The sequence below is a fragment of the Leptonychotes weddellii genome, chromosome 14 (assembly GCF_054177405.1).
Source record: "Leptonychotes weddellii isolate Sample4059 chromosome 14, ASM5417740v2, whole genome shotgun sequence".
Taxonomy (NCBI): Eukaryota; Metazoa; Chordata; class Mammalia; order Carnivora; family Phocidae; genus Leptonychotes; species Leptonychotes weddellii.
Genome location: NC_138382.1, coordinates 69,980,154 through 70,007,934, shown reverse-complemented (window position 1 = coordinate 70,007,934; position 27,781 = coordinate 69,980,154). Strand labels below are relative to the sequence as shown.

General features: G+C 62.0%; 2 protein-coding genes across 9 annotated transcripts in view; one reads left to right on the top strand and one right to left on the bottom strand.

Moving 5' to 3' along the window:
• DENND1A (DENN domain containing 1A) overlaps positions 1-2,547 on the top strand; it is a 489,873-nt gene extending 487,326 nt beyond the window's left edge. For all 8 annotated transcript variants that reach the window (XM_081803556.1, XM_081803552.1, XM_081803550.1 and 5 more), the window contains one exon: positions 142-2,547. In XM_081803556.1, coding sequence (XP_081659682.1) covers positions 142-1,314 — 1,173 coding nt within the window. In that variant the 3' untranslated portion in view covers positions 1,315-2,547. The remainder of the gene's footprint in view (positions 1-141) is intronic.
• An 886-nt stretch (positions 2,548-3,433) lies between these two features.
• On the bottom strand, positions 3,434-27,191 carry CRB2 (crumbs cell polarity complex component 2). Its single transcript, XM_081803567.1, has 13 exons — positions 27,040-27,191; positions 19,348-19,671; positions 16,752-16,947; positions 16,524-16,663; positions 15,653-15,838; positions 15,315-15,428; positions 11,761-12,636; positions 11,155-11,663; positions 10,419-10,584; positions 8,831-9,617; positions 7,884-8,000; positions 7,177-7,294; positions 3,434-5,539 (listed from the first exon to the last, which is right to left on the bottom strand). Exons 1-13 carry the CDS (start codon positions 27,134-27,136, stop codon positions 5,315-5,317), a joined length of 3,855 nt encoding a protein of 1,284 aa, XP_081659693.1. The 5' UTR covers positions 27,137-27,191; the 3' UTR covers positions 3,434-5,314.
• Between the last annotated feature and the right edge of the window lie 590 nt (positions 27,192-27,781).

The window sequence follows — 27,781 nt, the reverse complement described above, 5'->3', positions numbered from 1 at the left end:
CAGCTGCCCTGAGTCCCAGGGGACTGATCAGCCACACGCCTGGGATCCAGCAACGGGAGGGGCCCCAGGGATGGAGACCTGCTGCCTTCCAGTCTGTCCGGGGCAGTCTCTGGTCACTGCCTCCCTCGTTCTCTCCCCCAGAGGCTGGACCTGAGCAGGAGTGACAGGAGCCGCGGAATGCCGGTGGCCTTGAAGCTCACCCACCCCTACAACAAGCTCTGGAGCCTGGGCCAGGACGACATGGCCATCCCCAGCAAGCCCCCGGCCACCTCCCCCGAGAAGCCCTCAGCCCTGCTTGGGAACTCCCTGGCTGTGCCCCGCATGCTGCCAACCCAGGACAGCATCCTGAACCCCAGTGACAAGGAGGAGGCGCCCACCCCCACTCCAGGCAGCATCACCATTCCCCGGCCCCAGGGCAGGAAGACCCCAGAGCTGGGCATCGTGCCTCCGCCCCCCACCGCCCGCCCAGCCAAACTCCAGGCCGCCGGCGCCGCGCTCGGGGACTTCTCAGAGCGGCTACAGGCCCTGAGCCCGGCCCCGTTCCCCGGGCTCCTCCCCAGTGCTACCCCCCAAGGACCCACCGAACCGCTCCAGCCACTCAGCCTGGCCCCCGGGGCCGCAAGCTCGAGCAGTGATGCCCTGCTGGCCCTCCTGGACCCACTTAACACAGCCTGGTCAGGCAATGCTCTTCCACCGGGCCCTTCAGCCCCAAGCGTAGCCACCTCCTTCACTCCCCAGTTCAGCTTCCCCCCAGCAGGGACCCCTACCCCCTTCCCGCAGCCATCACTCAATCCCTTCGTCTCATCTATGCCCGCGGCACTGCCTGCCATGGCCCTGGTCTCCACACCGGCCGGGCCTTTCGGGGCCCCTCCTGCTTCCCTGGGGCCAGCCTTTGCCCCCGGCCTCCTGCTGTCCGGTTCCAGCCTCTGTGGCCCACATAGATCTCAGCCCAACCTGTCTGCCCTCTCCATGCCTAACCTCTTCGGCCAGATGCCCATGGGTGCCCACACCAGTCCCTTGCAGCCCCTGGGCCCCCCAGCGGTCACCCCTTCAAGGATCCGAACGTTGCCCCTGGCCCGCTCAAGCGCCAGGGCTGCCGAGGCCAAGCAGGGGCTGCCCCTGAGGCCCGGAGACCCCCCTCTCCTTCCTCCCAGACCCCCGCAGGGCCTGGAGCCAGCACTGCAGCCCTCTGCTCCTCGAGAGACCAGAGACCCCTTTGAGGATTTATTACGGAAAACCAAGCAAGATGTGAGCCCGGCCCCGGCCCCAGGCTCAGTAGAGCAGCTCAGGAAGCGGTGGGAGACCTTCGAGTGAGCCAGGCGCCAAGCGAGGGCGAGCCAGGCCCAGCCATGCGCCGCCAGCCACTGCGCCCCAGGCCAGCAGGCCCTGCTTCCCCTGCTCCGTTTCTGCCCAGGTTCTGCTGGTGGGAAGGGATGGGACCCCCATCTGCCGCCCCTCCTCCCCGACACACCACCCATCTCTGAGGTCTGGCTGCTAAGAATGGTGCCAGTTCTGGCCTGGGAATGGTCCCAGCCCCTGGGCACCCACCCCACCCTGCCACCACCCCTTCCCTGCACCCCTGAGTAGGTTTTGCACTAAAGAGGTCAGCTGGGCGAATGACTGCCCCAGACCCAGCCCCACCCGCCTTCCCCCGGAAGCCTCCCACCAGGAGCCCCGAGGCTCCACAAGGCCTCTCCTCCCCAGCCCTGTTCTCTCGGCCCAACTGCAGCGTGGCCCTGCGCACCCCACTGGGACCAGCACAGACGGCCGTGGTAGCCTCGGCGTGAGGGTGTCTGCACCAGACACCTGCGGTTTGGAGTTTGGAGTAAGGAGAATCTACCTACCTGGCGGGGCATTTCCAAACCCTCTCTAGCAATACACACACTCGTTCTTTGTCAGTCTTCACCCCAACCCTCAACGTTCAGTTGTTTCTGGCTTGGTAGGGATTTGGGGCCGAGGGATTCTTGGGAACCCTCTGATAGCCAAACACAGCCCCAGCCGGCCCTGCATGGCTGGGAGCACCAGCAACTCTGATTTGTAAGAGAAAACATAGCAGCAGGTAAATCGAGTGCATTAGGAGGAGTCAGGCCGCCGTCCTGTGTTCTCCCTCTGGTTGCTGGGTTTCTCCAGGTCTCCAGTGTTACTCAGATGGGGCTCAGCCTCTTGTCGCCTGGGACTGCAGGGGCAGAGCTGAGAAGCAGGCACCCAGATTCCAACTGGGAAGACCAGCTTCATGCCACCGGCTGATGCAGGAGGCCCAGCTGCCCAGGCTCCCTGGGTCAGGAGTGGGCAGGGGCACTGAGCCCTTCTCTAGGCCCTGGCGGAGTGGACAAACTTGGCTTCTCGCAGCTTGGAGGCAGGAGAAGGGCCAGGAGCCACCCCCTCCCCCGCCCACGTAGCATAGAAATTCCTGAGGCCAACGTCACCAAAGCTCAGTTGAAATGTTTTGTTATTGTTTCTTTTATCTATCTTTTCCTTTTTACTTTATTGATTTGATGAACTTAAAATTGACTAGTTTCAATAAACCGAGTTAAAATATGGCCCAACCATTTAAGAAAACAACCATCTGAGACATGCAGGAAATTGTGAGCGTTTTGACCTGATTTCTCATTTCCTATTTGTGAGTGGTCAGACACACAGCCTCAGAGGTGTCTGACTGGGCAAGGGGGCTCCAGAGGCCCCTCTAGCCCCAGGGAGCTTTGTCCCCGTCTGAGGGACCCTGTGTGGGTCGGTGAGGCCTGGAGGGCGGGCCCTGAGGTTCTCAGACGTGGGATGTGACAAGCTGCTGGCCCAGCACAGTGCCCCTTCCCGAGTCGGTCACGGCCCCCTGGGCAAGTGGCTCTCAATCTCGGAGTGCTGTCTGGCTGCTGAGGTGGAGGGGGGGCCATGGGATATCTGGGCACGTGGGCACCCCCAGGCCTTTCGGGTGTTTCCATACAGGTTCCAGATCCACCACCCATCCTGGGCAGACCCCTGAGCCCTGTCCGCAAAGGGAAGCCTCCCCTCCCCACCCCACCCCTGTAGGCAGGGTATAAGAGGTACGGTGGGGCCCCAGGGAAGCAGAGGCCACCCCGTGGTCTGTCTCCCCGGCTGTGCTGGGGGCTGGTGGTGAGCCTTCCACGTTCCCAGGAGCACTGTTGTCTCTTCACTTGCTGGACTGAATTTGCACCCAAGGATGAATGTTGTGTGTGCGTTCAATAAAATCTTGGGGAGAAGGTTGGTATCCCTGTGTCCTGAGGAAGCCCTGGGGGACGGGGAGGGCTCAGAGCAGTAAGGGAAGGATTTGACCCCTAACCCACACCCCACCTTCTTCCATTTGAGCCTCTGAGCCCAGGCCCTTCCCTGTCCCAAGTCGGGGAGGGGGGGGCGGTGGCGGTGGAGCTGGTCACAAGCATGCATAGGCTTGGCCAGTCCATGGAGTGAGGCTGCCGGTCACAGATGGTGTTGAGAGTGCCCAAACTCCAGGGAACAGTTCAAGAGAACAGCAGAAAATTCAGCCCCATAGATCTCTCATTAGCAAGGGCAGAGCCTTAGAACCAGCAGCTCTGTTGGGTGTTTGTGTTAGGAGATCTGGACCAAGCACCCAGAGGTGGTGGTAAACACACCCAGTCCCCCATCATCTGGTCATGCCCCCCTCCCCTGGCTGCCCTTGAAAAGGACAGGTGCCAGAGCCCTTAGAAGCGAGAGAGGACAACACAGGGCTCCCCAATAAAGTGGCACTGCTTTTATTTATTGGGGTTTCATGTGTCTTAGAGGAGTCTGCAAGAACACAGGTTCACCAAATCCCTGATTTAATAAAATCACCAAGGCACCAGCTGTGGCTAAGTTGCTGGTACCAGATGTTTCCTCCCCCACCTTCCCAGGAGTCACGATGGAGAAAGTTGGGGGAAAGGTACCACCTTCTACAGGATAAGGACGAAGCAAGCCCCTTACCCTAGTGTTCAGGGCACTTCCTGTCCCAGCCTCGGCTGAACGCCTCAGTCTCGGCCACCCACATGCTCCCTCACCACCCCCATCACCACGTGGTTCTACTTCAGATTTTGAGGCCTCTGCCTCTGGAAGCTGGTGAGACCCTGAGGGGATCTGGGTAAGGTTAACTAAAAGTGGAAAGGGGTCTCCTGGCCTTGGCACGGGAGGCACTGGCCTGAGAAACAGGAAGGACGGAAGGGCATGTCTTGAGATCAGGGAGGAAGGGATTTCATGAGACTAGGAGGAGGCCCGGCACTGGGGCGGGGGGGGGGGGGGGATGCCCCTCTGGGATCAGTGTGATGGCATTGCCAGGGAAGGGACTGGAAGCAAAGCACATTCCTCCTCTGCATCCATGTCTGTCTGCAGGACCAGCCCCGACAAAGAGGCAGTGCCAACATTTGCTGAGCTCAGCAAACAACTCTGAGGGCTTCCTGCGAGTCCTGAATCCCACCCCCCACCCCAACACATACACAGCCATTTAGAGAGGTGACGGGCGCTGGAGAATGAGGTGGTCAGCACAGGGCTGGGGCGGGGGGGCAGGTGGTTTGCTCCTTCATCCTCTGGCCTTCTTGCCCCTCCCCAGGAAAGCCCCTTCCCCCACTTTCTCTCAGCTCCAGGCTGACAACCCTTCCTGAAACCTAAAAGGGTGACCCAGAGAGCCCAGCGGCACTGAGGCCCAGAGCTCTTTCCCCATTGCCGTCGCTGATCCTCACAGCTGCCCCGTGAGGTAGGCAGAGGCTGCCACCCCCCACCCCCCCCCCCCGGCAAGGGGCGACAGCTCCGGGCAGCCGGTCCTCCGCTCCTGCAGATCTGCCCTGGACGCGCTCTGTGTTCCCGCGCGTCCCGTCTCTGGGGCCGCAGGCTCGTGACCCCCCCTCCATTTCCCAGCTGCCTCCAGCATGGGGGCAGCCTCCAGAGCTGCAGAAGATGCCGGAGCTGGGGGGCTGGGAAGGGGATCCCCCCAGCCCAGCCGCCCCTCCGTGGGATCGCGTGCACCCACGGCAGAGACACGGACATGCCCACGAGCCCCGTCCCCCAGGGACACCGTGTGTGCCCGCGGGTGCTTCTCCCCTGCACGGCGGTGTGCTTGCCGAGACAAGAGCCGGCAGGGCCAGTGGTGCAGGGCACGGCCTCACCGGCCCCCCGCCCCGGCTTCCCTGAGTGCTCCCCTCTCCTGTCCACAATGGGACAGGCGGGGGCCGCCAGCTAAGGCGACGCTTCACCGGCAGACATCCTGGGCCCCGCGGCTGCGGGAGGAGGCCAGCCACGGGGCGCGGCCTCCTGGGGTCCTCGGGTAGAAATCATCTGGGACCTCATGGGTGCTGGAGCCGGCAGGCGGGCAGGCCTAGATGAGTCTCTCCTCTGGTGGCACCTTGAGGACACTGTCCATCTCCAGCCGGGCTCCGGCCACCTCCTGCTGGCTGGGGCTGTAGGTGCCCTCGGACTGGCGGCGCTTCCTGGCTGCCAGGACCCCTGACAGGAGGCCCAGGAGGAGGAGGAGGAGACAGGCGCAGGCCGCGGGCACGGCCACCTCCAGCAGCGGGAAGGGCAGGGACAGCGGCAGGCCCTTCTGCGAGAGATGCGGTAATGAGGGCTGGGGCTGCGGGGTCCGTGCCTGGGCGGGCGGGCGGGCGGGCGGGGGAGGGGGGGTGGTACCTAAACTTCACAATGGTCTAATGAACGGGGGTGGGGGTCCTCCCTCGCTCCCGGGAGGGAGGACAGGAATCTTTGCTTTATTCTGTTTACCAGTAAATTCCAAGTGCCCAGGGCAGGGCCTGCCTGGTAGCACTCGGTAAGGAGTAAAGGAGAAAACAGACGCTTTGCCCAGATTCCCCAGACACGTGACCAGCAAGCCAGGACTGGCAGTCTCCTCCGTCTGCCCCCAGGGCCCATGCCATGCCCACGCCACCATCCTTTAGCCTTAAATTCCAGCCGCAGGCCCTTCCTTCCCTGGCCAAATTGGGCCCTGCCACCCAGCCTCCCTGCAGTAAACTCATCCAGTCTGAGGCGGTGGGGGCTTGATCTCTCCCCATCCCAAAGGGTGGTCTGGTTTCTTAGTGGCTGTGGAGACCACGCTTAACCCCAGTGGGAGGCCTCTCAGGCAGCAGTAGGTAGGAGAGGCTCCCCAGGCAGGTGGCCTGTACAGGGCAGGAGCGGAGGCGGGGTCGCGTAGCTGAGGGTGAGCTCAGAATCCACCAGGGTCTGCCCGGCTAGGGAGACTGAGACCAGGCTTTGGGGAGCCCAGGAAACCTCTCCATCTCCAGTCACAGAACTAGGATGCCCCCATCAAAGGCCTGGAACTTTGAAGCCCCCAAATCACAGAATTCCTAGCTTCCAGAGCCCGAGGGTCTCAGACTCACCGGCCCTCCCTCTGTCCTGTGAAGCCTCTCGGCCCACTGGGATCTGGGTCCCAAGTCCCAGGACCCAGCCCTGAAGGAGGAAAGGTATCCAGGGCTGGAGAGAAAAGTTCATACCAGCTCGGAATGGGCCATCCCCAGCCTCCACCCCTGGATACTTCTGGGAGAGCTGTAAAGCCATTTCCTCCCTTGGCCCTGTGAGGAGGGCTGGGGCGCGGGGCGGGGCGGGGCGCCAGAGGCTGTAAAGTTCAACTTGAAAGGAAACATTCCCCAGAAGCAGAAGAGATTTGCGGGTTTATGACTGGGGCTGCCAGAAGCCTGTGGAGATCAAGGCTCCTCCCCAGGCTTCCCACCAGCACCCAGGTGGGCTCACTGCCCACTGGGCCTGTGGCGCCGGTTCCGCCCCTTGGTGGGAAGGGGGGCCAGGGGGAGGTTCAAGCTCAAGCTACCTGCTGGCCCCCATCAATTGGGCCCCTGCTCAGCTGAGCCTCCCTGGCTGCTCGGGCTCAGAATCGCGGCCTCTCCAAATCTTCCTACTCTAGAATCCTGGCCCACAAACCACTGGAGATTACAGGCTCTTGTATCCACCAGCCGAAATCCCAGAATTCCAGGATCCTCTGGGTCCTGAGTCCTGGTCCCAGAGAGGACTTGGCAGAGCCCAACTGTTTCACTGAGAGATGGTGGGGCCTCCCGGGCTCGCCCTGAGTCTCCTTCCCTACTACTCCCCACCCCACGACAGGGCTGGTCCAGGAAAACAGCACCACAAGGGCTTTAGGGGCCCCCCAGCCCCAAAATCATCTCACGAAAGTCCAAAACAGGGCACTTGCCAAGCCCCCCTGGCATCACTCACCACCACTTCACAGAACTGGCCTGAGAACCTGGCACTGCAGATACATTCATAGAGCCCACCAGCAGCCCGGCAGGTGCCGCCGTTCAAGCAGGGGTTGGCCTCACAGGGGACCGGACACCTGGGAAGCACAGAAGGCGAGGCTCGGAAAGCTGCTCCCTCCTGTGCGGCCTCTTGTTCCCCCATCTGCTTCAGCTTCTCGACACCCCCCGCCCCAAACACACAGGTGTCCTTCCACGGTCACCATGCATGGTCCCCGCCCGGCAGGGCTCTGCTGGCTGACTGAGGCCGACTGTGACCTCCACCACCACCCGCCCCTTGCCCCAGCATTCATGACGGACAATGGCCCGCCCAGTCAGAAGCGCCGGCGAGGCTGTGTGAGGGCAGCTGCCTGGGGATGGGGACGCCCTTTCCCCGCAGTGGGCCCAGAACCTGCCCGTTTACAGGCTCCCTGGGCAGTCCCGATGCAGGTGGGCTGAGGATGAGGCTCTCAGAACCACCACCAGGCAGCCACCTCCCCCCCGGTGACGGCGTAACAGAGGATGGCCTTGGGAACCCCGGGAGGAAAGAACTCAAGCGACAGAGGTGGGCCGTCTGGCACTGTGGGCATGGTGAGGGCTGAGAAGGTGAGCAAGGATCCACACCCCACCCTGCCTGTCCTGTCTGGAGGGGACCCAGGACCCCCCCCCCCGCCTGGGTCCCAGGCCCACCTCTGGCCAGCAAAGCCCCCCCGGCAGCTGCAGTTGGCCCCCTGGGGCCCACCCTCACAGGGGCCACCGTTGAGGCAGGTGAAGTTCAGGCTGCATTCCTCCGGCAGGACAGGCAACCTGGGGAGAAAGCACAAAGGTTGCACCATGGACAGCAGGCTGGGGACCTGGCCTGGCCCCCCGCCCCTGGGGCTACCACTGGCCACCTGAGCTGTGGGATTCAGGGCCCACCTGCCATGGACCCTGATAGCGATCATGGAAGTGGCATCTGAGGTGGAAGGGAGGGGGCAGAGGGCTGTCCTGCGGCTCCAGCCCCACCCCCAACAAGGTGTACAACCTCCAGAGCCTGGATGGGACCGGCTCCCCAGGCTCAGAGGCCTTTGAGAAGCTGATGAATGTCAGGACTCTCCTTGGAACACAAGCATGTTCCTAAACATAAAACTTGGGCCTGACATTCCTCCTGGGGGTGGGGGAGTCACGCCTCTGCCAGACAACCCTCCAAAAGCTTGGCTCCAAAGGGAGCGGGGAGTCAAAACCAGACTGAAAAGGGGGAGCATCAAAGCCTCCACCCGGCTCACTCTGGCCCCGCCATCTTCACGGGACTAATGGGGATGAGCATGGGTGGCCGGCAGCCAGGCAGGGAAGCCTCCAGGTTTGCTTCCAAATCTAGCTCTGGGATCCCCCATCCCCTACCCCCCACTCCCAGACAAGAGCGTCATTGATCTCAAATTCAAACTTATCTGGGTTTTATCTGGCAACGCTAGGGGACTGTCGTTCCCATTTCACAGACGAGGGCACGGAGGCTCAGAGAAGGGAAGTGGCTGGTCCACAGAACCAGAGCTGCGGCTGTGGAGCCCGTGGACTTGGGTGCCCCACCCCCCACCCCCCCGCCCCTGCCCCGGGAACCCACCGGGCCCCTGGGGCCCAGGCCGCCCCCCGGCCGTCCGCACCTGCAGCGCGGGCCCGCGAAGCCAGGCGGGCAGCGACACTCGAAGCGGCCATCGGGGCGTGAGTGGCAGCGGCCGCGAGCACAGGGTGCCGAGCGACACGGGTCGGCGCGGGCCTCGCAGCGCGGGCCCCCCCAGCCCGGGCCGCAGGCGCAGGCGAAGGCGTCGAAGAGGTCGCGGCAGGCGCCGCCGTGCAGGCAGGGCGACGGGACACACACGCGCGCGCCGTGGCAGCCGAGGCGTGGGGCGGGCGCCCCGGGCCAGGCCGAGAAGTGCTCTCGGGAGCCGGGGGCCGCGCCGGGTCGCGGGCGCGCCAGGGGCAGTGGGAGGCCGCCGACGGCCACGCGACCCAGGCAGCCGGTGAAGTTCTCGGCCAGCAGCACGCGGGCGGCGCCGGGGCCGCGCAGGAAGCCCAGGTCGCCGGCCAGGCCGCGCAGCGCCACGGGCGCCGCCGCCCCGTCCAGCCAGAGCAGCCAGCGCGACGCGGCGGCCACCGGGCGCTCCATGGCCAGGCGCACGCGGTGCCAGGCGCCGTCGGCCACGCGCGGCCCGGACGCCGGCAGCACCGCCCCGGGCAGGCCAGGGCCGCTGCGCACGCCGGCCGCCAGCGAGCCGTTGCGCACCGCCAGCCAGACGGCCGCGTGGGCGCCCGCGGTGGCGCGCAGCAGCCCGGCCTCGGAGTCGCGCGTGCGGAAGGCCAGCGACAGGCCGCTGAGCGACAGCCCCGACGACGCGTTGTGCCCTCTGAAGGCGGCCGCCGGGCCCTCGCGGAACGTGGCTTCGGCCACACCTGCGGGGAGAGGGAAAGTCGGGGAAGGGCCCACGGGCACCCACCCCGGGGCCGAGCCCGCGGCTGACACACCTGCCACCCCCACGGGCCCCGCCCATCTCGAGGGGGGCACACCCACCCACCCATCATTCAATGCCGGGAACCATCGCCCCCACCGCCGTGGCTTCCACCGCTCCCAATTCCCTACCTCCGAGAACCAGCTTCGGGCGGCGCTGGGGAGACCCACCCTACCCTCCAGGTCACAGACCAGGCAATAATAAGGCCTCTGCCCCCTTCCCTCTTCAGTGGAGTTGCTCAGTCTCATCACTGAGGCTCATTATTCACTGCAGTCATCTTTCTTAAATGCAGATTTTTAAAATGCTGATCATGCATTTCAATAAAATGCAGTCACCTTTCTAAAATGCTGATCATGTCCCTCTCCTGCCTAAAACCATCCCACGGCTCCCCACTGCCCTTGGGAAAAAGTTCTGAGCTGCCTGGCCTACCTCTCAAGGCCCCTCCTGGCAACATCTCGACTCCAACACCCGTAACTGTGTTTCAGTTGTTCTTATAAACCCCAGGATCTTTGCATATGCTGTTGCCCCTCCTTAAAATGTCCTCCCCTCTGCCCAGTCAGTCTTACTTGTCCTTGGAAACCTGGTGAATGCTGTCTTCCTCCAGAAAACCTGTCCCTCTGGATGCAGTGGCCTACCCACACTGGGGGCTGTTGGCATGCTGGTCCACTGCCTAGGAGCCCTCAGGGCTTAATCCAGCCTGGGTGTCCAGAACCCAGCATGTGGGCTACCCGGAGCACACACTCACAGACAAAGCCACCAGGGACCTCCTCACAGGCGGCAGGCGGGAGGCAGGGCTGGCCAGGACACCACAGCTGCTGAGCACACGTTGGCCCCGTGAAGTTGACAGGGCAGGTGCAGTGGAAGTCATTCCAGGTGACGAGACAAATTCCACCATTGAGACAGGGGTCAGGCTGCAGAAAAATCAGGGCAGGGATTGGCTCAGGCCTGGGGCTAGCATCGTCCCACCATAACCATCACTGCAGTGGCTCTTCACTGAGCACCTACTACAGACACATTAACTCCTCCCAAACACACAGAGAGGAAGTCACTATTGTCCCCATTTTACAGATAAAGAAACTGAGGCTCAGAGAGGAGAAGCCACTTGCCTGGCTCATCCAGGCAGGAAATAGAGGAGCCAGAGTTCACACTCAGGCCATTCCAATGCCAAGGCTGGTGCTTTGTCCATGGACCCAAGGACGTCCCTGTCCCCCAAGCAGCTCCTACAGAAAGGCTCAGGCAGTCCTCTGCCCGGGCCTGGGTGTCTGTCTCACACCAAGACTGGGGAGGGAGGTAAGGGGCCCACAGAGGGCAAGAGCAGCTGGGCCAGAGAGATTAATCCTGCTCTGCCACTCTCTACAGTGGGAACTTGGGCAGAGTGCTTCACCTCCTGCCATTTTCCTCACCAGAAGGCCATGCTAACCCCCAGAGATGCAGGGTAGACCCTGAGAAAGGGAACCACCCCTTTTCCTGGGGGAACTCACACTGCACGTGTCCTCGGAGACACAGCCCATGGTGAGGTTCCAGGATTGCCTGCTGCCCAGCTCGCTGGGCTGGCTTGAGTTCCCCAGCAGTCGCGGAAAGAACGGGAGGTGGAGGTCATTGAGTCTCAGGTCCTGGAGGCAGCCTCGGAAGGGCCCACCCCAGGGCTCGGCATCAGCAGGGAGGAGCCTCCCACCCACGTGCACCTGCTGCCCCAAGCCCTGCAGCTGGTCAGGCCCGAAGCTGAGCGTCACCAGGTGGCGGAGCCCATCATCCCAGCGCCCAGGAAGCACCAGAGTAGGACTGCCCAGCACCTCAGCCTGGATCTGGCCCTCGCTCAGGAATACTGTTAGGCCAGCTACCGAGTCGTTGGCAAGTTGGAGCAGCAGGCCAGCGGGTTCCCGAGTACGGAGGAGAAAGGACACGGTGAGGTTGGGGCCTGGCAGCTGGTGCAGCAAGAAGGAGGCAGAGCTCAGGGTGCCCCCCAAGCCAAAGGTGGCAGCAGGAACCTCTGCAGGGAGAGAGAGGGTGTCGGGGGGAGGCCTGTGGGCTAGGGGAAGGCACACTCCCTGCCCTGGGGAGGGGGGCCCACCTGCCTTGCTCCTCACCATCAGCGCAGGTAGGACCACTGTAGGGCCGGGGGCATTTGCAGTGGAAGTGAGCCCACATGTCCACGCAGGCCCCTCCGTGGGCACAGGGTGGAGGCTGACACTGCTCATGGCGCTCACAGCCCAGGAGGACAGTCTCGCCCAGGTCCTCGGGCAGCAGGAGGTGCCCGTCCACTTGCACGTCCTCGAGGCAGCCTTCAAAGGCTGTGCCACCCAGCTGGGTGGAGCAGAACCTGGCAGGCGTCAGCGCTTCGGAAGCCACGGGAGCTGGGGCCACAGGACCGGAGGCCACACACAGCCGGGCAGGGCAGTCCTCATGCCAGAGCCGCAGCTCCAGGACGGCCGGGCGCAGCAAAACCTCCACTCCGTGCCAGTGGCCATCATTTAAAGCCAGGTCTGGCAGCTTCAGGGTAAGCCCGGTGGTGTTGCCGTGGCTCCAGAGGGTGGCCTGAAGTGTGCCCCCCACCAGTGCCAGCTCCAAGCTGTCCTGGGTGTCAGCGCGAGTGGCCAAGGCACCAGCAGGTAGTGTGGTGCGAAACCTCAGTGCCAGACCCCGGGGGCTGCCAGCTGGCACGGTTGTCTGCACGGGGCTCCCGGCCACCACAGAGAAGGTGGTATTCTGGCCACAGAAATGTCCGTGGGTACCGGGTGGGCAGCGGCAGGCGTAACTGTGCACGGCGGCCTTGAAGATGGGGATGCAGGTGGCAGCCGGTGGGCAAGTGTGGCCCTGGCAGCCGGTGAGCCGCACTGAACAGTCATGCCCACCCCAGGCCTCCGGGCACCTGCAGACGTAGCCCGCCACGGTGTCGTCACACGTCCCACCATGGAGGCAGGGCTCCGACAGGCATTCATCCACATCTTCCTGACATGCCAGGCCTTCGGGAGAGACCACGCCAAAGCTCAGCACTCAAGGCAAGAACGAAGCACTCAAGGCAGAGCTTACATGCCTTTTGGGGTGGGGATCTCAGCACCTAGCAACTGAACCAATTCCCAATCCCCAAAGGATTTCTCATGGTCCCCTAAAGTCCCTGGAGGCTGGAATCCAAGATACCCCTTCCTTTCCCATGTTTGGTGGGTCTCTGTGCCCCATGGATTCAATCCCCTAAACACTCGTTGGTCTCCCCTTTTCTCCCACCCCACCTCTGTCTCACCAGCTCACAGGTCCACGGTCTAGCGTCCTCTACTTTGCCTGCCTTCAACCCCTCTACCATCCATCTCCTCAAGTAGCCAGAGGCTTATTTCTAAAGCATCGCCTGGCCAGATTCCCCTGCTGCTTAAGGTCCAATCACTCACTCTGGCACTCAACATCCCTCAGGGGCTGGGCCCTACCAGGCCCTCAAGTCTCAACCCCGCTCCCTCCAGACCTTGAATTGCCTGTTCCCCCAAGCATTTCCTGGAAAACTTTTCCCTGGGGCTTTGCTCATACTGTTTCCTCTGCTTGGAATGCCTTCTCCTCACTTACCCTGCTGGTCAAGCTCCTAGTCATCCTGCAAAGCCCAAATTCAAAGGGCCAGGCCCCTAGGAGGCTTTTTCTCTGATTTCCAACCCCAAGCTCTGTGTCACTCCCAACTCCTTGCCCACTCCCAGACACAGCTCCCCAGAACCCTGTACTGAAATTATCTGTTTACTCAGCTGAGATCTCCTCTGGAGGCCTGAATATGTTCTTGGTGCCCAGCAAAGGATCTGGCATGGCTTTTGTGGACAGAGTGCCAAAATGGAGGAGGGAGTGGGGTATGCATCTAGGCTCCATCCCCCAGTCCCTCTGCCCTAGCACCCCATGCTGACTATGGAGGGGCCACCTCACCCTCCCCTCCAGAAGCTCCCACACCAGGTGCTCTGGCCCCAGCTTGGGTCAAGAGGCCACAGCCCAACCCCAGCTCAGCCAAAGCCTCCACAAAACAACCAAGGCCAGCCCTTCCCACCATACCCCAGCTGGAGGAGCCCAGGCCCAGAGAAGCCACCAGGATTTGAATCCTGACCCCAGTCAGCCCCCAAACCCCACAGCCTCCTTTTGGGGACAGCCGGCCACACCTCATCCTGCCCAAGGCCCCGGCCCTGCATACCTGCCAGGAGCCACAGGCCCCCCAGGAAAGTCCACAGAGCCCACGGCCCCATCGCATTCTCCCACAGATGGCCAAGAGTGGCGGGCAGGTCGTGGGCCGGGGGAGCAGAGCTCCCCGCCTGACCGGCCGCCTCCTTCGGAACCGGCTCAGGAATGCCAGGCACTGGCCTCCCCCAGGCCGGCACGACCCAAAGGGAGGATGGGGGTGGACGGCAGCAAGGAGCCCAGCCCTACGGTCGGGGTTCCCCTCCCGGGCCCTGACCTCAGATCTGACCTCCCTGTCACCCATCAGCTGAGCTCAGCTGGGGGAGGAGCTGGGCTCTGGCTGACACTGGTGAACCGCAGGGAGTGACACCCCCTCTCTCAAGCCTCCGTTACTTCATCTGTAAGAACCCTACCTCGTAGGGGTGCAGTGAGGAGGGAACGAAATGCACAGAAAGGCTCTTCAGGGGCAGCGCACGCCGTGCTGGGCCCGCCGTGGTGCCTGCAAGACCACGCTCCCAGGCAGGACTCAGGGGGTCTCAGCCCACGGGGGCAGACGATGGGCTTTCCGGGCGGCCACCCCAGGGTGGGGGCCGCTGAGGTGGGAGGGAGGGTGGTGATCGCCACCTCCTTGCTCTGGGGGGCGGGGGGGGAGCCAGTGCCCAGGAAGCCTGCCAGGGAGAGGAGCCCGTGTGCCCAAGCAGGAATGCGGGCGGGCACGGGGGAAGTGTCACACGCATTCCAGAGGGGGCAGGGACACTCGAGGAGGATGTGACGAGTTCTTTGGGCTCACCAGCGTCCGTGGAAGGGTGTCTGCGTGTCTACGCATCTGCTGTGCCCAAGGCAGGGAGAGGCTTTCTGCAACCCAACTCCTGTCCCATAAGCCCCAGCTCCTAGAGGTCAAGCTCACCCTTCTATCTGTGATGCCCCCATTTACCTCTTCTGTCCTCCCCCCGCAGGCCCCTCAGCCTCTGCCCGGCCCTTGGATGTCAGGTGCTTAGGGTTCTCTTTGCCCATCACTCCACACATTCTCCTGGACAGTCTTGGCCACCCGTGGCCCCAGCTGCCAGGATTGCACTCCTGAACCCTGGTCTCTGGCTTTTCCTGGGCGCCAGACCCTGGACCACCAGCCCCCACCCTGGCTCCTCCCTGTGGGTGCTCCGCAGACACTTGGACTCAGTATGGGCAAGTACGGACACCCAGCATCACCCAGGGCAGAAGCATCACTGACACCTCCCGCTCATACCTGGACTAACCCGCAGGGCCTCCAGAGTTTCCCCCCTAAATAGTGCTCAACTCACTTAGTTCCCTCCACTTTCACCTCCAAAGCCCGGGTCCCCGCTCAGCCCCTCTTAGCTGTCACCCGAACCAGCACACCCACCTCCTTCCTGCTCTCCTCGTCCCCATCAATCCAGCCTCCACGCATCAGCCGGAGGAAGCTTTTCACCCCAGGCCCACCGACTCTGCCCTTGCCCTGCCCCGGTGCCCATCCCGCCCCACCCCCCCGCACCTGTGTAGCCATCTGGACAGTGGCACCGGAAGCTGTTGGGCAGGTCCTGGCAGCGACCTTCGTTGAGGCATGGCTGTGAGGCACACTCGTCCACATCCACGCCACATTCGTCCCCTGCAAGAGGGCCAGCCGGGGTTCCCACCTGGGCCCTCAGAACCAGACTGGAGCTGGAAGGGCCCGTTTTAGAGCCATGGAGACTGAGGCCCAGTGAGACGTGCTGACTCAGACGGGTGGCACAAATGTGGCAGGGCCAGGCCTCAAGCGGAGGCCTGGCATCCCTCCCCCCGCATCCACGCCCTGGTGGACCTGCTTCCCTGGAAGGGTGGAAGGAGACTCACCCTCAAAGCCCGGGGGACAGCGGCACAGGAAGCCGGCAGCGTGGCGGAAGCTGAAGGTGCCGGGGAAGGTGGCCCGGTCGCCTCCGTAGAGCGCTGGGTCCGAGCGCTGCAGGCACTGCCCCCCATGCTGGCAGGGGCCCGACTCGCACTCATCCTCATCCACCTCGCACTGCTGGCCGCTGTAGCCTGGGGGCACGCGCGCGTGGGTAGCAGGTCACACGGGGTCACCGGGCAGCCCCCCTCCACTGCGGCCAGGCTGGAACGACAGCTCAGAATATGCTCACCGATATAGTGAGGGACGGATGCACCGAGGACGGTAGGAATGACCATGGCACCTTCATCAGTGTGCTATTACTATTATTGCTAGTACTACTGAGCACTTTGCATGTGTCAAGGCTTCACGGGCTTTACACCTTTACCCTCCTCGCAACAAAGCCAGGAGCAGGGGCTACGACCAGCCCTATTTTGCAGATCCCCGCAAAAGTGAAGTTCAGAGAAGTTGCAGCTACATGCACATGCTCCGAGGGCAGGTGAGCCCCGCGCACATCTCCCCGCCGCCCCAGACTGCGCCCGTAAGGAGCAGACACACACACACATGCGCGCGCGCACACACCTGGCCAAAAGAGGGAGCGGAAACACGCATGCGCACGCGCACACGCACACACCTGGCCAGCAGAGGCAGCGGAACACGCACGCGCATGCGCACACGCACACACCAGGCCAGCAGAGGGAGCGGAAACACGCACGCGCACGCGCACACGCACACACCTGGCCAGCAGAGGCAGCGGAACACGCACGCGCATGCGCACACGCACACACCAGGCCAGCAGAGGGAGCGGAAACACGCACGCACACACGCACACGCACGCACCTGGCCAGCAGAGGCAGCGGAAGCTCCCGAGGCCCTCGAGGCAGGACGCGTTGTTCGCGCAGGGCGCCGACGCGCACTCTAGCACCTCCTGCTCGCAGCGCGCGCCCTCGTAGCCCGTGTCCGCGCAGTCGCACCGGAACCTGGAGCGGGGCGCGGGGCGCCGGCTGAGCACGCCCGAGTCTCCACCTGCCCCCCCGCCCCGGGCTGCCGCCCGCTCACCCAGCTCACCCGTTGACCAGGTCGTGGCACTGGCCCCCGTGCGCGCACGGCTGGCTCTGGCACTCGTCCAGGTCCAGCTGGCACCTGGTGCCCCCGTAGCCCGGCGCGCACACGCAGCGGTAGGAGCCCACGCCGTCCAGGCACGAGCCCCCGTGCAGACAGGGCGCCGAGGCACACTCGTCCACCTCCGCCTCGCACGTCACCCCTGGACAGGGCCGGAGACACAGACAGACAGATGGACACCCAGAGGGAGGACGAAAGAGGCTCAGGCAGGCCGACCTGAAACCAGCTTCAGACGGCTACAAGGAGCGGAAACCCGAAGATGCCGAGAGAATCCGTCGGTCCATTCGTCCAGAGCAGGTATTTCTTGAGCCGGCAACGGCAATGGGATAGAGACCAGACAGCCGTCCCTCCCTCCCTGAGCTCACAGCAGTGTAGCTGGGGAGACCGGGATTAGGTCAGTATCACATAGATGCGGACTGATTTTTAATTGTGATAAGCTCAGCAATGGGAGCGAAGTGGATCCCCTAAAAGCCAGACCCAAGGTTCTGGCCTGGGGAATTGGAGTCAGGGAAGACTTCTTGGAAGAAGAGCCTTTTGAAAGATGAGTAAGCATTCACTAGATTGGGATGGGGCTGTGCCAGCATTTGGCTTCCAGGCTGGGGAACTGGTCCAGAGCAGCTTGGGGCAGGGACATGGTGCCCTCAGAAAGGGGAGCGTGGAGGGTCAAGAGCAAAGGAGAGAGCAGAGGAGGTGAGGCAGGGCTGGGGGCTGTGGTGGCCTCAGGGGCCCCAGTCTGGGCTTATCCTAAAAGTTGGAAGCAGCTGAGTTACACGATTCTGTCTACACTGTGGAAGGCTCACTCTGCCAGCTTTGAAGAGAGTGTAGAGAGGGATTCCGTTGGGGAGGGACAGGCCCCAGCGAGAAACCAGCTCCTCCTGGTTTCCCCTGCACCTTCTTGCTTCTAAAACCCCAAGTCCAGGGAAGCCCCTCAGCCCTGGGCGCAACTGAGACAGTTGGGCGGCCCGCAGGGGAAGAGATGTGTGCAGATGAAGGGAGATGGAGAATCTCAGGGTTTGGGGATGTACTGCCTGAGTTCATCCGGGGACCCACATGTTACGGCAGACTCCAGAGGACCTGCCCCTGCCCCCTATGTGGGGTTGGTCCTGGGGGGCCAGAGACCCAGCTGGCTCCAGCTGGAACCTGCCCCCTTCCCAGCTCAGTGAGCACAAAACACAGCCCCTCCTTCCTGTGACCCCTCACTCCTCCCGCCCCAGGCCCACTCCCACCCTCTGTGCCAGGGGGAGCCAGGCCCTGGCCGCCTGGAATCCCAACCTCCCCCGCCTGGCTCCGAACGGAAGGAGGAGAAGAGCAATGAGTCATGGCTGACTCTGCCCCCGCTCACATCCGCAACTCACCCAGAAAGTGTGACCCAGGGCGCCCGGGCACATCTGGCGCACTCACCTGCTGGCACTCACACACCTCCGTTCCCACGGATGCACTCAGGGAGCGCAGACACCCGCAGATAGAGACACACACAGGCCCTCCGCCTGGCCTCCCTCACACACACACAACTAACACTCCAGACACCGAGACTCTCAAATGGTGAGAAGGATACGGGGGACCGTCTCCAGAGTCCGTTCCAAAGTGCCGAGATCCATCTCTTCACTATAAGCTCCCTCCCCTGGGGCCCAGCCCCCCTCCCCACCCCACCCCCAGTGTGCAACCCTTGCTCTGAGGTGCCCTCAGAGCAGAGTTGTCTGAATTCAGGGTTGAACTAGAACCAGGAGTGTTTATACTGCAGTGCTCCCCACTGCCCTGGATGTAGCCTCTCCCAGACCCGTGCCCAGCTACCCCCTCTCCTTCCTGGCTTCTGGACAGTCGCTCCGGGATGCTCCTGATTACAGCGTGGATGGGACTGGGACAGGGCCATACTCTGGAGGAGAGAACCAGCATGTACGCATGCCAGTCTGTGTTCTGAGCCCTTGAATACTTGTGTATACATTATCCACCTGCTTGAGACAGCAGGGATCACTGGGGTACATTCACGTTACAGTTTGAACAAGACCACCCGTGTCTCTCTGCTGGAGCTTTAGGGGCTACCCAGAGGGGAAGAGGGTCCACCTTACAACCTGAACCGTACCAGGGGTGTCCATTCTCTAGAACCATCAGATGAGCCAGACGGCGTCTACACTACAGCCTGACACAGGTCTGGAGTGAGTAGATGCTAGAAAGACTGTCTAGACGTGTCCTCATTAAAGCCAAACCAGGCGTACTTGCACTCTGGTCCCACCAGAGATGCCTGGGGGTGTCTGCACCCCCAGCGCCAAACTGAACTCCAGAAGGGACTGAAATAACCTCTGTCCAGTGTCTGTTAAATGTCAGGCACCAGGCGCACTCACATGCTCATACTGTCATCCAGAGCTGCCAGGTTAGCTCGAGAAGCATCCATTCTGTAGCAAGACCCAGAGCAGAATGCCCTGGAGCTTCCAGGGTGTCTGGGGGTGTCTCTGTACTAAAGTCAAAGCTGAATGTGTGATTTTACACCCTGAGCCACTGATGGGATGGACATTACGGGCCTCCTGCCAGGACGTGAGGCCATTACCTGCATAACCAAGGGGACAGCGGCACTCATAGCGATCAGCCAGGTTGTGGCAGGTGGCCCCGTGGCGGCAGGGCCGGGATGCACACTCATCGATGTCCAGCTCGCAGCGTGGGCCCTGGAACCCGGGCACGCAGTAGCAGCGAAAGCCGTTGGGGTCTGGACCCTGGGGCACGCACAGAGCGCCGTGGTGGCACGGCTGGGTGGCACAGCCCTGGGGCTCCGTGGGCCCACAGGTGTAGCTACCATTCTCCATAGCCTGGCACTCGGTCCCTGGAGCGCACGGGGCTGAGGCACAGACACTTGGGGTCTCCGAAGGCACCGTTCCTGTAAAGAGAGAAAAGGGGCTGGGCAGGGTGGACCAGGACGTTTCCCTCCCCACCCTCGGGCCCACTCCAGACCCCAGAGCCAGAAAGCAGCATGGGCCTGTCTGTATTCAGGAGGATGGAAGGAAGGCCAGGGGCTCTGCAAGCCACATCCCCACAACCCATGCACAACTACAGCCGGAGCTGAGACTGGTTCAGGAGAGTCTCCATGAAGAGGAATGGGACCCGGATGTTTGCGCTCCCCCCGCCCTGCCCCCCATGCCCCAGTAGGATTAGAGGACAGACTCTCTCTGACCCTGGGAGCTTTGCACTCTGCTGGCCCATCCCCTCCCAGCAGAGCCCCTTTGGGGCAGGCACTGTCATGCCCATTTTATAAGAGAGCAAATTGAGGCTCAAGCAAGAAAGTGAAGACTTTTTTTTAAGATTTATTTATTTATTGGGGTGTCTGGGTGGCTCAGTCATTGGGCATCTGCCTTCGGTTCAGGTCATGATCCCAGGGTCCTGGGATGGAGCCTCACGTCGGGCTCCCAGCTCCACGGGAAGCCTGCTTCTCCCTCTCCCACTCCCCCTGTTCCCTTTCTCGCTGTGTCTCTCTCTGTCAAATAAATAAATAAAATCTTAAAAAAAAAAAAAAAAAGGATGTATTTATTTCACAGAGAGAGCACAAGCAGGGAGTGAGAGAGGGAGAAGCAGACTCCCTGCTGAGCAGGGAGCCCGATGCTGGGCTCCATCCCAGGACCCTGGGATCATGACCAGAGCGGAGGGCAGATGCTTAACCGACTGAGCCACCCGGGCGTCCTGAGAGTGAAGACTCTTGCCTGAGGTCTCATGGCAAGTTAACACTGGGACAGCCTTCAAGCCTATCACATGTTTCAGCCCTCCCCCATCCGCCCAGAGAGGGGGGTCTCCTCTGGGTGTCCCCTTCTACAGCTCCGTTTCCTCCTCCGGGGTGGGGGGGCTCCTCCCCTGTCCCCTCCACCTCTCCTGCTAGGGGTCTGGCAACTCCATCCCCAGGTGAAACCGGAGATGGAGGACTTCAAAGGCAGGGACTGGGAGCTGGGCCCCCCTCCCTGTCCTTCCTCCCAGCCACCTCGGGCCTAGAAACCTCTCTGGGAATCCCTGGCCCTCACGGTATCCCCGGCCTCAGCAATTGCCTGACCAGCTGGCCTGGCCAAGGTCACAGGGTGCAGGGCAGGTGTTGAGACCTGCTGACTGACAGCTGGCTCAGGCCACTGCTGCCACCACCACGCTAGAGGGTCACCTGCCAGTCTGGAAGCCAAGCCTCGGGGAGGGCCAGCCCCCCCCCTCCTGAGAGCCTGTAGCGCTGGTTAAGAACTTAGGCTTTGAAGTACAACTACCCTGGGCTCAGATCCCTGCTCAGTTACTGGCTCTGAGACCTTGAGCAGGTCATTTCTCCTACTGAGCCTCTGTCTCACACGGGAGAGGGGATGGTAACAGGGCATGCCTCATGTGGGAGGATTCAAAGCCTCAGGTACTGCCGTTGGCCACTTGCAGGTCCTCAGTAAGGGCTGGGGGAGGGGAACCACCCACGAGCAGGAGGCACCCCCAACCTGGGGCTCTGCGAGGCGCCCCTCCCCTGCCCATGTTGTCATCCAGACACTACCCAGGCCCAGAACAGCTTCAGGCCCTGCACCTCCCTTCCCCCACCTTGGTGAAGACCCCCAGATAAGGCTCAGCGTCATCCACATTCCACCAGGCAGGGCCGTCCACTGGCCGACCCCCGCCCTTCCCAGCCGGGGCCCAGCAGGACGAGGGACAGGGATATGGAGACACAGACCTCGGCCCCAGGGAGAGAACCTGATTGCCACCAACGAGTGCCCAGAGCACCTGGTACAGCTGGGGCATGCGCTCACTCATTCCCCGACCGGGGGCCCCGGCACCCAGCCGGGGCTAGGCACATTGCAAGGGGGCAGAAGGTCTGAAACACTGTAAGGCCAAGATGACCCGTAGGGCTCTAGTGTCCACAGCCCCTCTCTGACCACAGTTCCCTCCCCAGCTCAGGGCCTCCATCCCAGCCCCCTCTCCCAAGCCTGGTCATGTAGGAGAGGGCCGAGGCATCTGGGCCTCTCGGAGGGGCTTCTGGGCAGCTCATCTTTCTTTTTCCCACCCCAGCCACTGTGGCTGATCTGTTTAGAGCCACATCCTTTAGGGCTAGATGGCCAGATGAGGGTGGGAAGATAGTCTGATGGAGGCGGGAAGGTAGTCTGATGGGGGTGGGAAGATAGTCTGATGGGGGTGGGAGTGGATCGAGCTCTCTTAGGAAGGGACAGAGGTTTGGGCATCAGAAAGGCCTGGCTTCTGGAGTTCGAACAGTGCCACCTCATGGGGTGCTGTGAGGAGCCACCGAGGGGACAGGAGTGAAGGCCTGGCACCCAGTGAGCTTTCATGAAGGGCTGTGGCCATTTTGATCAGGGTCCCTCAACCCAGCACAGCCCAGGACCGCAAGACAGTAACCATAGCCTCCACTCTGAGGAGCCCTGGCTGCCGGGTCCTGCACCAGGCGGCCCTTCATTTAATGCCAACAAGTCACTGCTCATCTGTGTGGCCTAAGGGACCCCCACCCGAATCTGGGGCTTTGCCCCCAGTTCAGAGCCTTCCATTTCAGAGCAGGTGGGACCAGGCTGGGGAGACAGGGCATGGGGGAAATGGGCCAGGCGCTGCATCGCCATGGGAGCAGGCGGCCCGTGGCCCTATACGCTGGCAGCCCACGGAGTCCAGCAGCAGGGGAGGAAGGGGCTCCTGCAGTCAGAGCCAGGCGGAGAGGGAGGGAGCTCCCTATCCCAAGAGGCACACAGTAGCACCAAAAGCCTGGATGGGAGAGACAACCCTCTTTCTTGTGTACTCCCAATTCTCTTCATGTTTACCTTAGGAGATGGGTAGTGCTATTATTCCTGTTCTACAGCTGAGGGAAGGGAGGCTCAGACATGAGGGGACCTCACTGTCCCACAGCCTGTGAGGGGCTGGAATCCAGACCCAGGTCTCGCTACTCCAGAGCCTTCACCCCTGGGTTTCTTGAACCCCGGGCTTGTATTAAGAATACAGATTTCTGGGGCATCTGGGTGGCACAATCGGTTGAGCGTCCGACTCTTGGTTTCAGCTCAGGTCATGATCTCAGGGTCGTAAGATCGAGCCCCGCGTGTCATCGGGCTCCACGCTCAGGGGGAGTCTGCTTAAGATTCCTCCTCCCCTCTAAAATAAATAAATAAATCTTAAAAAAGAAAAGAAAGAAAAGCAAGGAAGGAAGAATACAGATTTCTGGCCCCCCACTCCAGACCTAGAGATTCAGAGCTGTCGGGCCTGGGCCCGGAGAATCTGCACTGCAGCATGCTCCCTGGGGAATCCTTTGCACCTGGAGGCCTGGGAACCGCTGGCCTCAGTCCTCTGTCGGGCAGGAGTGAGACCAGAAGGCCAGGCTAGCCCTGGGCTGAGAGGCAGGGAGGTGAGGGCAGTAGGGCAGCGGGAGGGGGGGTGGGGGGCCTGGGCCAGGCTGGGGGCGTGGCCTGTTGCCAGGGTGACGAGGGGCCTGTGCTTATCTTTACAAATCCCTCCTGACCTCTCAGGACGACCTGGCAGGGGAGGGATTAACTGACACACGCCCCTCCCCTTCGACCTGCTGCCCCGTCCCCGGGAAAGGCCCAGATCCCACTGCCGGGAGGGAAATTCTCTCCCCAGAGAGGACGATCTCGCTATGATAACAGTAACTATTTACTGAGTGCGCACTATGGGCACCAGGCCGCGCCACTCATCTTGCCTCTGTGATTACATGATTACAATTGATTCAAGCCAGGAAAGGTGGGTGCTGTTTTCTAACTCAGAGAGGTTATAAACTTGCCCCAAATCATCCCTCAAAAAACTAAGAAGCCGGTTATCTCCTCCAGACTTCTGGAAGGTGCACATCTCCCAAAGCAAGTGAAATTCCCACTCTGCAAACTCGACATTGCCACCCATGCATTGTCATTTTAGTGCATTCCAGCCCAGCCTTCCCCGGGCACTGGAAACGGTCTCTGAAGGTTGGCGCAAGGGTGGAGGTTCCAGGGTGGGCCTGGGCAGAGCGGTCGGTCTTCCCTCTTTAACCAGAACCGGGCTGTTGGCAGTCCCACTGTGCTTTGGGTCCCACTCAGTGCCTAGTAACTCCTCCTTGATGTGCACTTATAACAGGCCTCGTGATAACTGCTAACAACTGAGGGGAAGTGTTTACTGAGGGTGAGTTTTGAGAAGCTTCTTGTCTTGACCTGCAAGAAAAAGGATTTCTAAGAAGTGGCCCGAGATCTTGTAAGATGTGGGAGCTTCTGCCATAGGGGCAAACGCTGTTCATCTAATCTCACTAGGCCCCAAGGACAGGAGTGACTACCCACTGCCTCAGAGCCACCAGGAAAGGGCTAAGTTACCCTAACAAGATGGGACAGTTTGGAATACTCTTCCACAAAAATGTTTACGCCCCCCTCCAGGCTAAAAGAGGGGTCGATATCGATAATTTTGGTAACAGAAGTGGTGACAATGACTTCCAGGATTCACCGCCCACCCTGTGCCTGGCACTGGCCTATCCCAGTGTTTCCAGACCTCAGTCTCAGAGCCCAAGGCCATGGAGACACTTCCCTGCGGGGGTAAGACAGACCTGGCGAGGCCTTGCCACCCGAACAGGCCGCTTTTATGAGTGGTCTCTGGTCTAAAATGTCCTCGGAAACTGGGGCTTGCAGGCCAAACCCGAGTTGGAGAACCCCTGTGTTTTCCCAGCAAATTCTCGGGACGCCCTCAGAGTTAGCTCGTTGGCCCCCCGAAGGGGCAAAGGCGCAGAGAAGGGACATGGCTTTCATAGGCTGGTCTACACACTAGCTCCGCGACCCTGGGCAAGTTCCTGACCCTCTCTGGGCCTCGTTTCCTCCTCTGTAAACTGGGGCTGTTAGAGCCGGCCCCGCAGAGCAGTGGGGAGAGTCTCAGTCCGTCGTGTGGGGCGCCCAGCTGGCTCGGTGGTAGAGCCTGTGACCCTCATACTCAAGGGTGTGCATTCAAGCCCCATGTACTTAAAAATAAAATCTTTAAGGGGCACCTGGCTGGCTGCATCGGTGGAGCATGTGACTCTTGATCTCAGGGTTGTAAGTTCAAGCCCCATGTCGGGTGTAGAGATTACTTAAAAATGATAAATAAATATTAAAAATCTTTAATAAAAACAACAACAACAACAGCAAAAACCAAAGTCCATCACGTGAGTCCGTTAGCATAGTATCTTCCAGGGGGTGGCTGATGGTGCTGTTTATTCATTGACCAACAAACGTTTACTTGGAGCAAACGCTGTCTAGCCAACCAATCCTGGATGCTGGTCCACATGCGTGTGGCACCCCACTCTGTCCCTGCCTCCCTGCCGCCGTCCCACAGCCCTCCCCCTCTCCCCAGGGCTGGTGGGAGGAGGGGCCAGACGCAGGGACGGGAATGGGGCTGCTGCCCTTTGTCAGCCAGGCTCCCGGGCTGTGAGAGCCCAGCATGCCCCATTGTACTCCGAGATGCTTGGTCCTCTCCACAGAAACCAGCTAGGCTTTTGTGGCAGAGTGGGCCCAGGATGGAGGGGCTCAGCTCAGGGCCTGGCAGGCCTGAGTGGCAGAGCCAGGGGCCCAGGGCTTCCAGAAACCCAATCCCCTTGGGGATGGAAATTACTTTCCAAGTGACACCACCGTCCCCAACCCCTCTCCTCCTGGCAGCCAGGCCTCGGGTGCTGGTATCCAGAAGTGCTCACGCCCACGGTGCCCTCACCCCAGCTTTTGAGGATCCCCAGGGAGGGGGCTCCCTGCACAGAAATCATAGTGCGACAGGCTGCCCCTGGGCACCCCAGCAGTGGGATGGAGATGAGCGTGTCACTCAGCGGCCACTTTTTCTGTGGCGTCCATCTCCTTTGTGTTCACTCTGCCCCATGGTTCACGTGAGCGTGTGTTTGAGTGTGAATGCACACGTCGCTACCCGCACACACCAGTGTGTGTGTATGCGTGTGAGTGCACGTGCCTGTGGACCCCTGTTCACGTGGCGGTGGGGTGTGCCCTTGTGCGTGCCACACCAGCGTGCGGGTGTGTGTGTTTGCAGGTGTGAGTGTGCACACGGTAGGGCAGGGGGCAGATAGCAGATCCACACACCAGGATTTCAAGCCCCTCATGGGCAGAGAGCAGGCCCTCGGCTCCTCTCCTGAGCCCCAGATTTGCGTCAGGAGCCCAGCTCCTAAGCCCCCATCCCTGCCTGAGCCTCAGTGTCCTCCACTATAAAATGGGGTCCTCATCCTCCCCAGGGGCCCTTCAGGGAGGAGGAGATGAAAGCGTTGTGAGCCAGGCCCCATGAATGGGGAGGAGGGCCCCAGGTAGGGGTCTGGGGAAGCCTGACCTCCCACCCTGGGAGTCCGAGGGCTGGGTCTCCCCCCAGCCGGCAGTGAAGTGCAGGCCACTCGCCCTGGTTGGCTCCCTCCTCCAGCAGGAGAGGCGGGGTCAGGGGACTTCCCAGGCCTGGCCCCGTAGCTATAGTGACCAAGACAAAGCGTCCCCCAGACCCCCCAGGAAGAAGTCCAGGCTGCCTGCGCACACGTGAATCCTCTCGGACAAAAGCAAAACCGTTTGGCGAATGGGGTCTGGCTTAGGAAGCCCTTTCAGCTGGGTCTGGAGTGCCGGGGAGGGGACAGCGGTGGACACACGTGCTCCCAAGTGCCTGGCCACCCCCCAGGGGCCCCACAGCACCCCTAGCCCCCAGTACAGGCAAGGGAACACACACGTGGAGGGGATGCAAGTAGACGCCCCGCTCCCCTGGCCGCCTTCCCCCTCCCCACAGCGATCCACTGGGCTGGGGTCTGCTGCCCCCACCCCGGGTCCCCCTGTCGAGAGCTAAGACACAGTTCAACCCACTTGACAACTTATGTCCCACAACTTGTGCTAGGACGCAGCCCACCACACCCAGAAAGCCCCAGACAACGACTCACGGCTCACCCGGCTCACAACTTTAAGGCACCCACAGCCCAGCGCACACGGGCAACAGACTCTGGGACGAGGCTCACACTACCTGCAGCTCCCCACGCTCAGGCCTCAGCCCGGGACTTCCCAGCCCCAACACCCCTCCCAGGCCACACCGCCCATCCCACGACCCCTTCACAAAGGCCCCCATGCCACACAGCAACCCCCACGGCCCAGGACACACTCCCCTGCACGCAAGGTGGCCCGCAGAGCACACCCCTCTGCACCCACATCTTGGCCTGTGCCCAGCCCCGCAGTCGGGCCTGGCACCCACACAGACAGCCCCAGGGCCTGGGGTATCTGCTTTGGGAGAGAGACCCTGCCCCAGTCCACCCCCCCACCCCCACCCCAAGGCTTATGCCCCAACTCACCACCCAGGAGGGTGAGGGCAGGAGCCAAGAGCAGCAACCGCAGCGGGAGAGGGGCCAGGGGCCTGGAGGCCGGGGTCCCAGGCCTGGCCAGCGCCATGGCAGCGCGCTCAGCTCCCGGCTGTGGGAACAGGCGGCCTGGCTGGCTCGGCACCCCCCTCTCCCTCCAACCAGCACTAATGCCGTGGACAGAGGCCCGGCCCCTCCCTCCCTCCCCTCCCGTCTCCTCCCCCACCGCAGGCCCTCCCAGGCTGCTCCTCCGGGAGCGGATTCTAGAGGAGGGGTCTGACCCACCCCATCTCCCCAAGCCCCAGGGCTCCAGACAGGCCTCAGGGGCCCCTGCAAGTCTGACCTGGTCTTCGTGCACCCCCCACCCCCCCCGCCCCCACCCCCACCTTTCAGGTCTTGCTGCCTCAGCCTCCTGGCTGGGGAGGATTTCTCTTCTTTTCCCCAGATGATGCCAACTACTCCCAAGTCCTAGGTTATCCCACCCTGCTGGACACGCCCCCATCTCTTCTCAGCCTGGGCCCCCCTCCCCAGCCCAGGCCTGAGCAGCCAGCAGCCTTCCAGACCTCCTCTCTGTGCAGAAGCCCCAGCCCTTTCCACCCAGCTTGTTTCCTCCCGGTGCTCCCCACCTGAACAAGGTACCCCCACCCTGCAGCCAAAGCCCCCTTCCCCTCCCCACACTCTGCCCACCAGCTCCTGGTGGCTCTTCCTTCTCACTGTCTCTTAATCCCATCCCTCC

Coding starts and splice junctions, on each gene's coding strand:
- CRB2 (XM_081803567.1), bottom strand. CDS start 27,136: ATGGCGCTGGCCAGGCCTGGGACCCCGGCCTCCAGGCCCCTGGCCCCT. Junction 16,948..19,347: donor CTGTCCCCTTGGTTATGCAG/GTAATGGCCTCA, acceptor GGCCCTGTCCAG/GGGTGACGTGCGAGGCGGAG. Junction 7,295..7,883: donor GGGGGCTTTGCTGGCCAGAG/GTGGGCCTGGGA, acceptor TGTGCTTCCCAG/GTGTCCGGTCCCCTGTGAGG.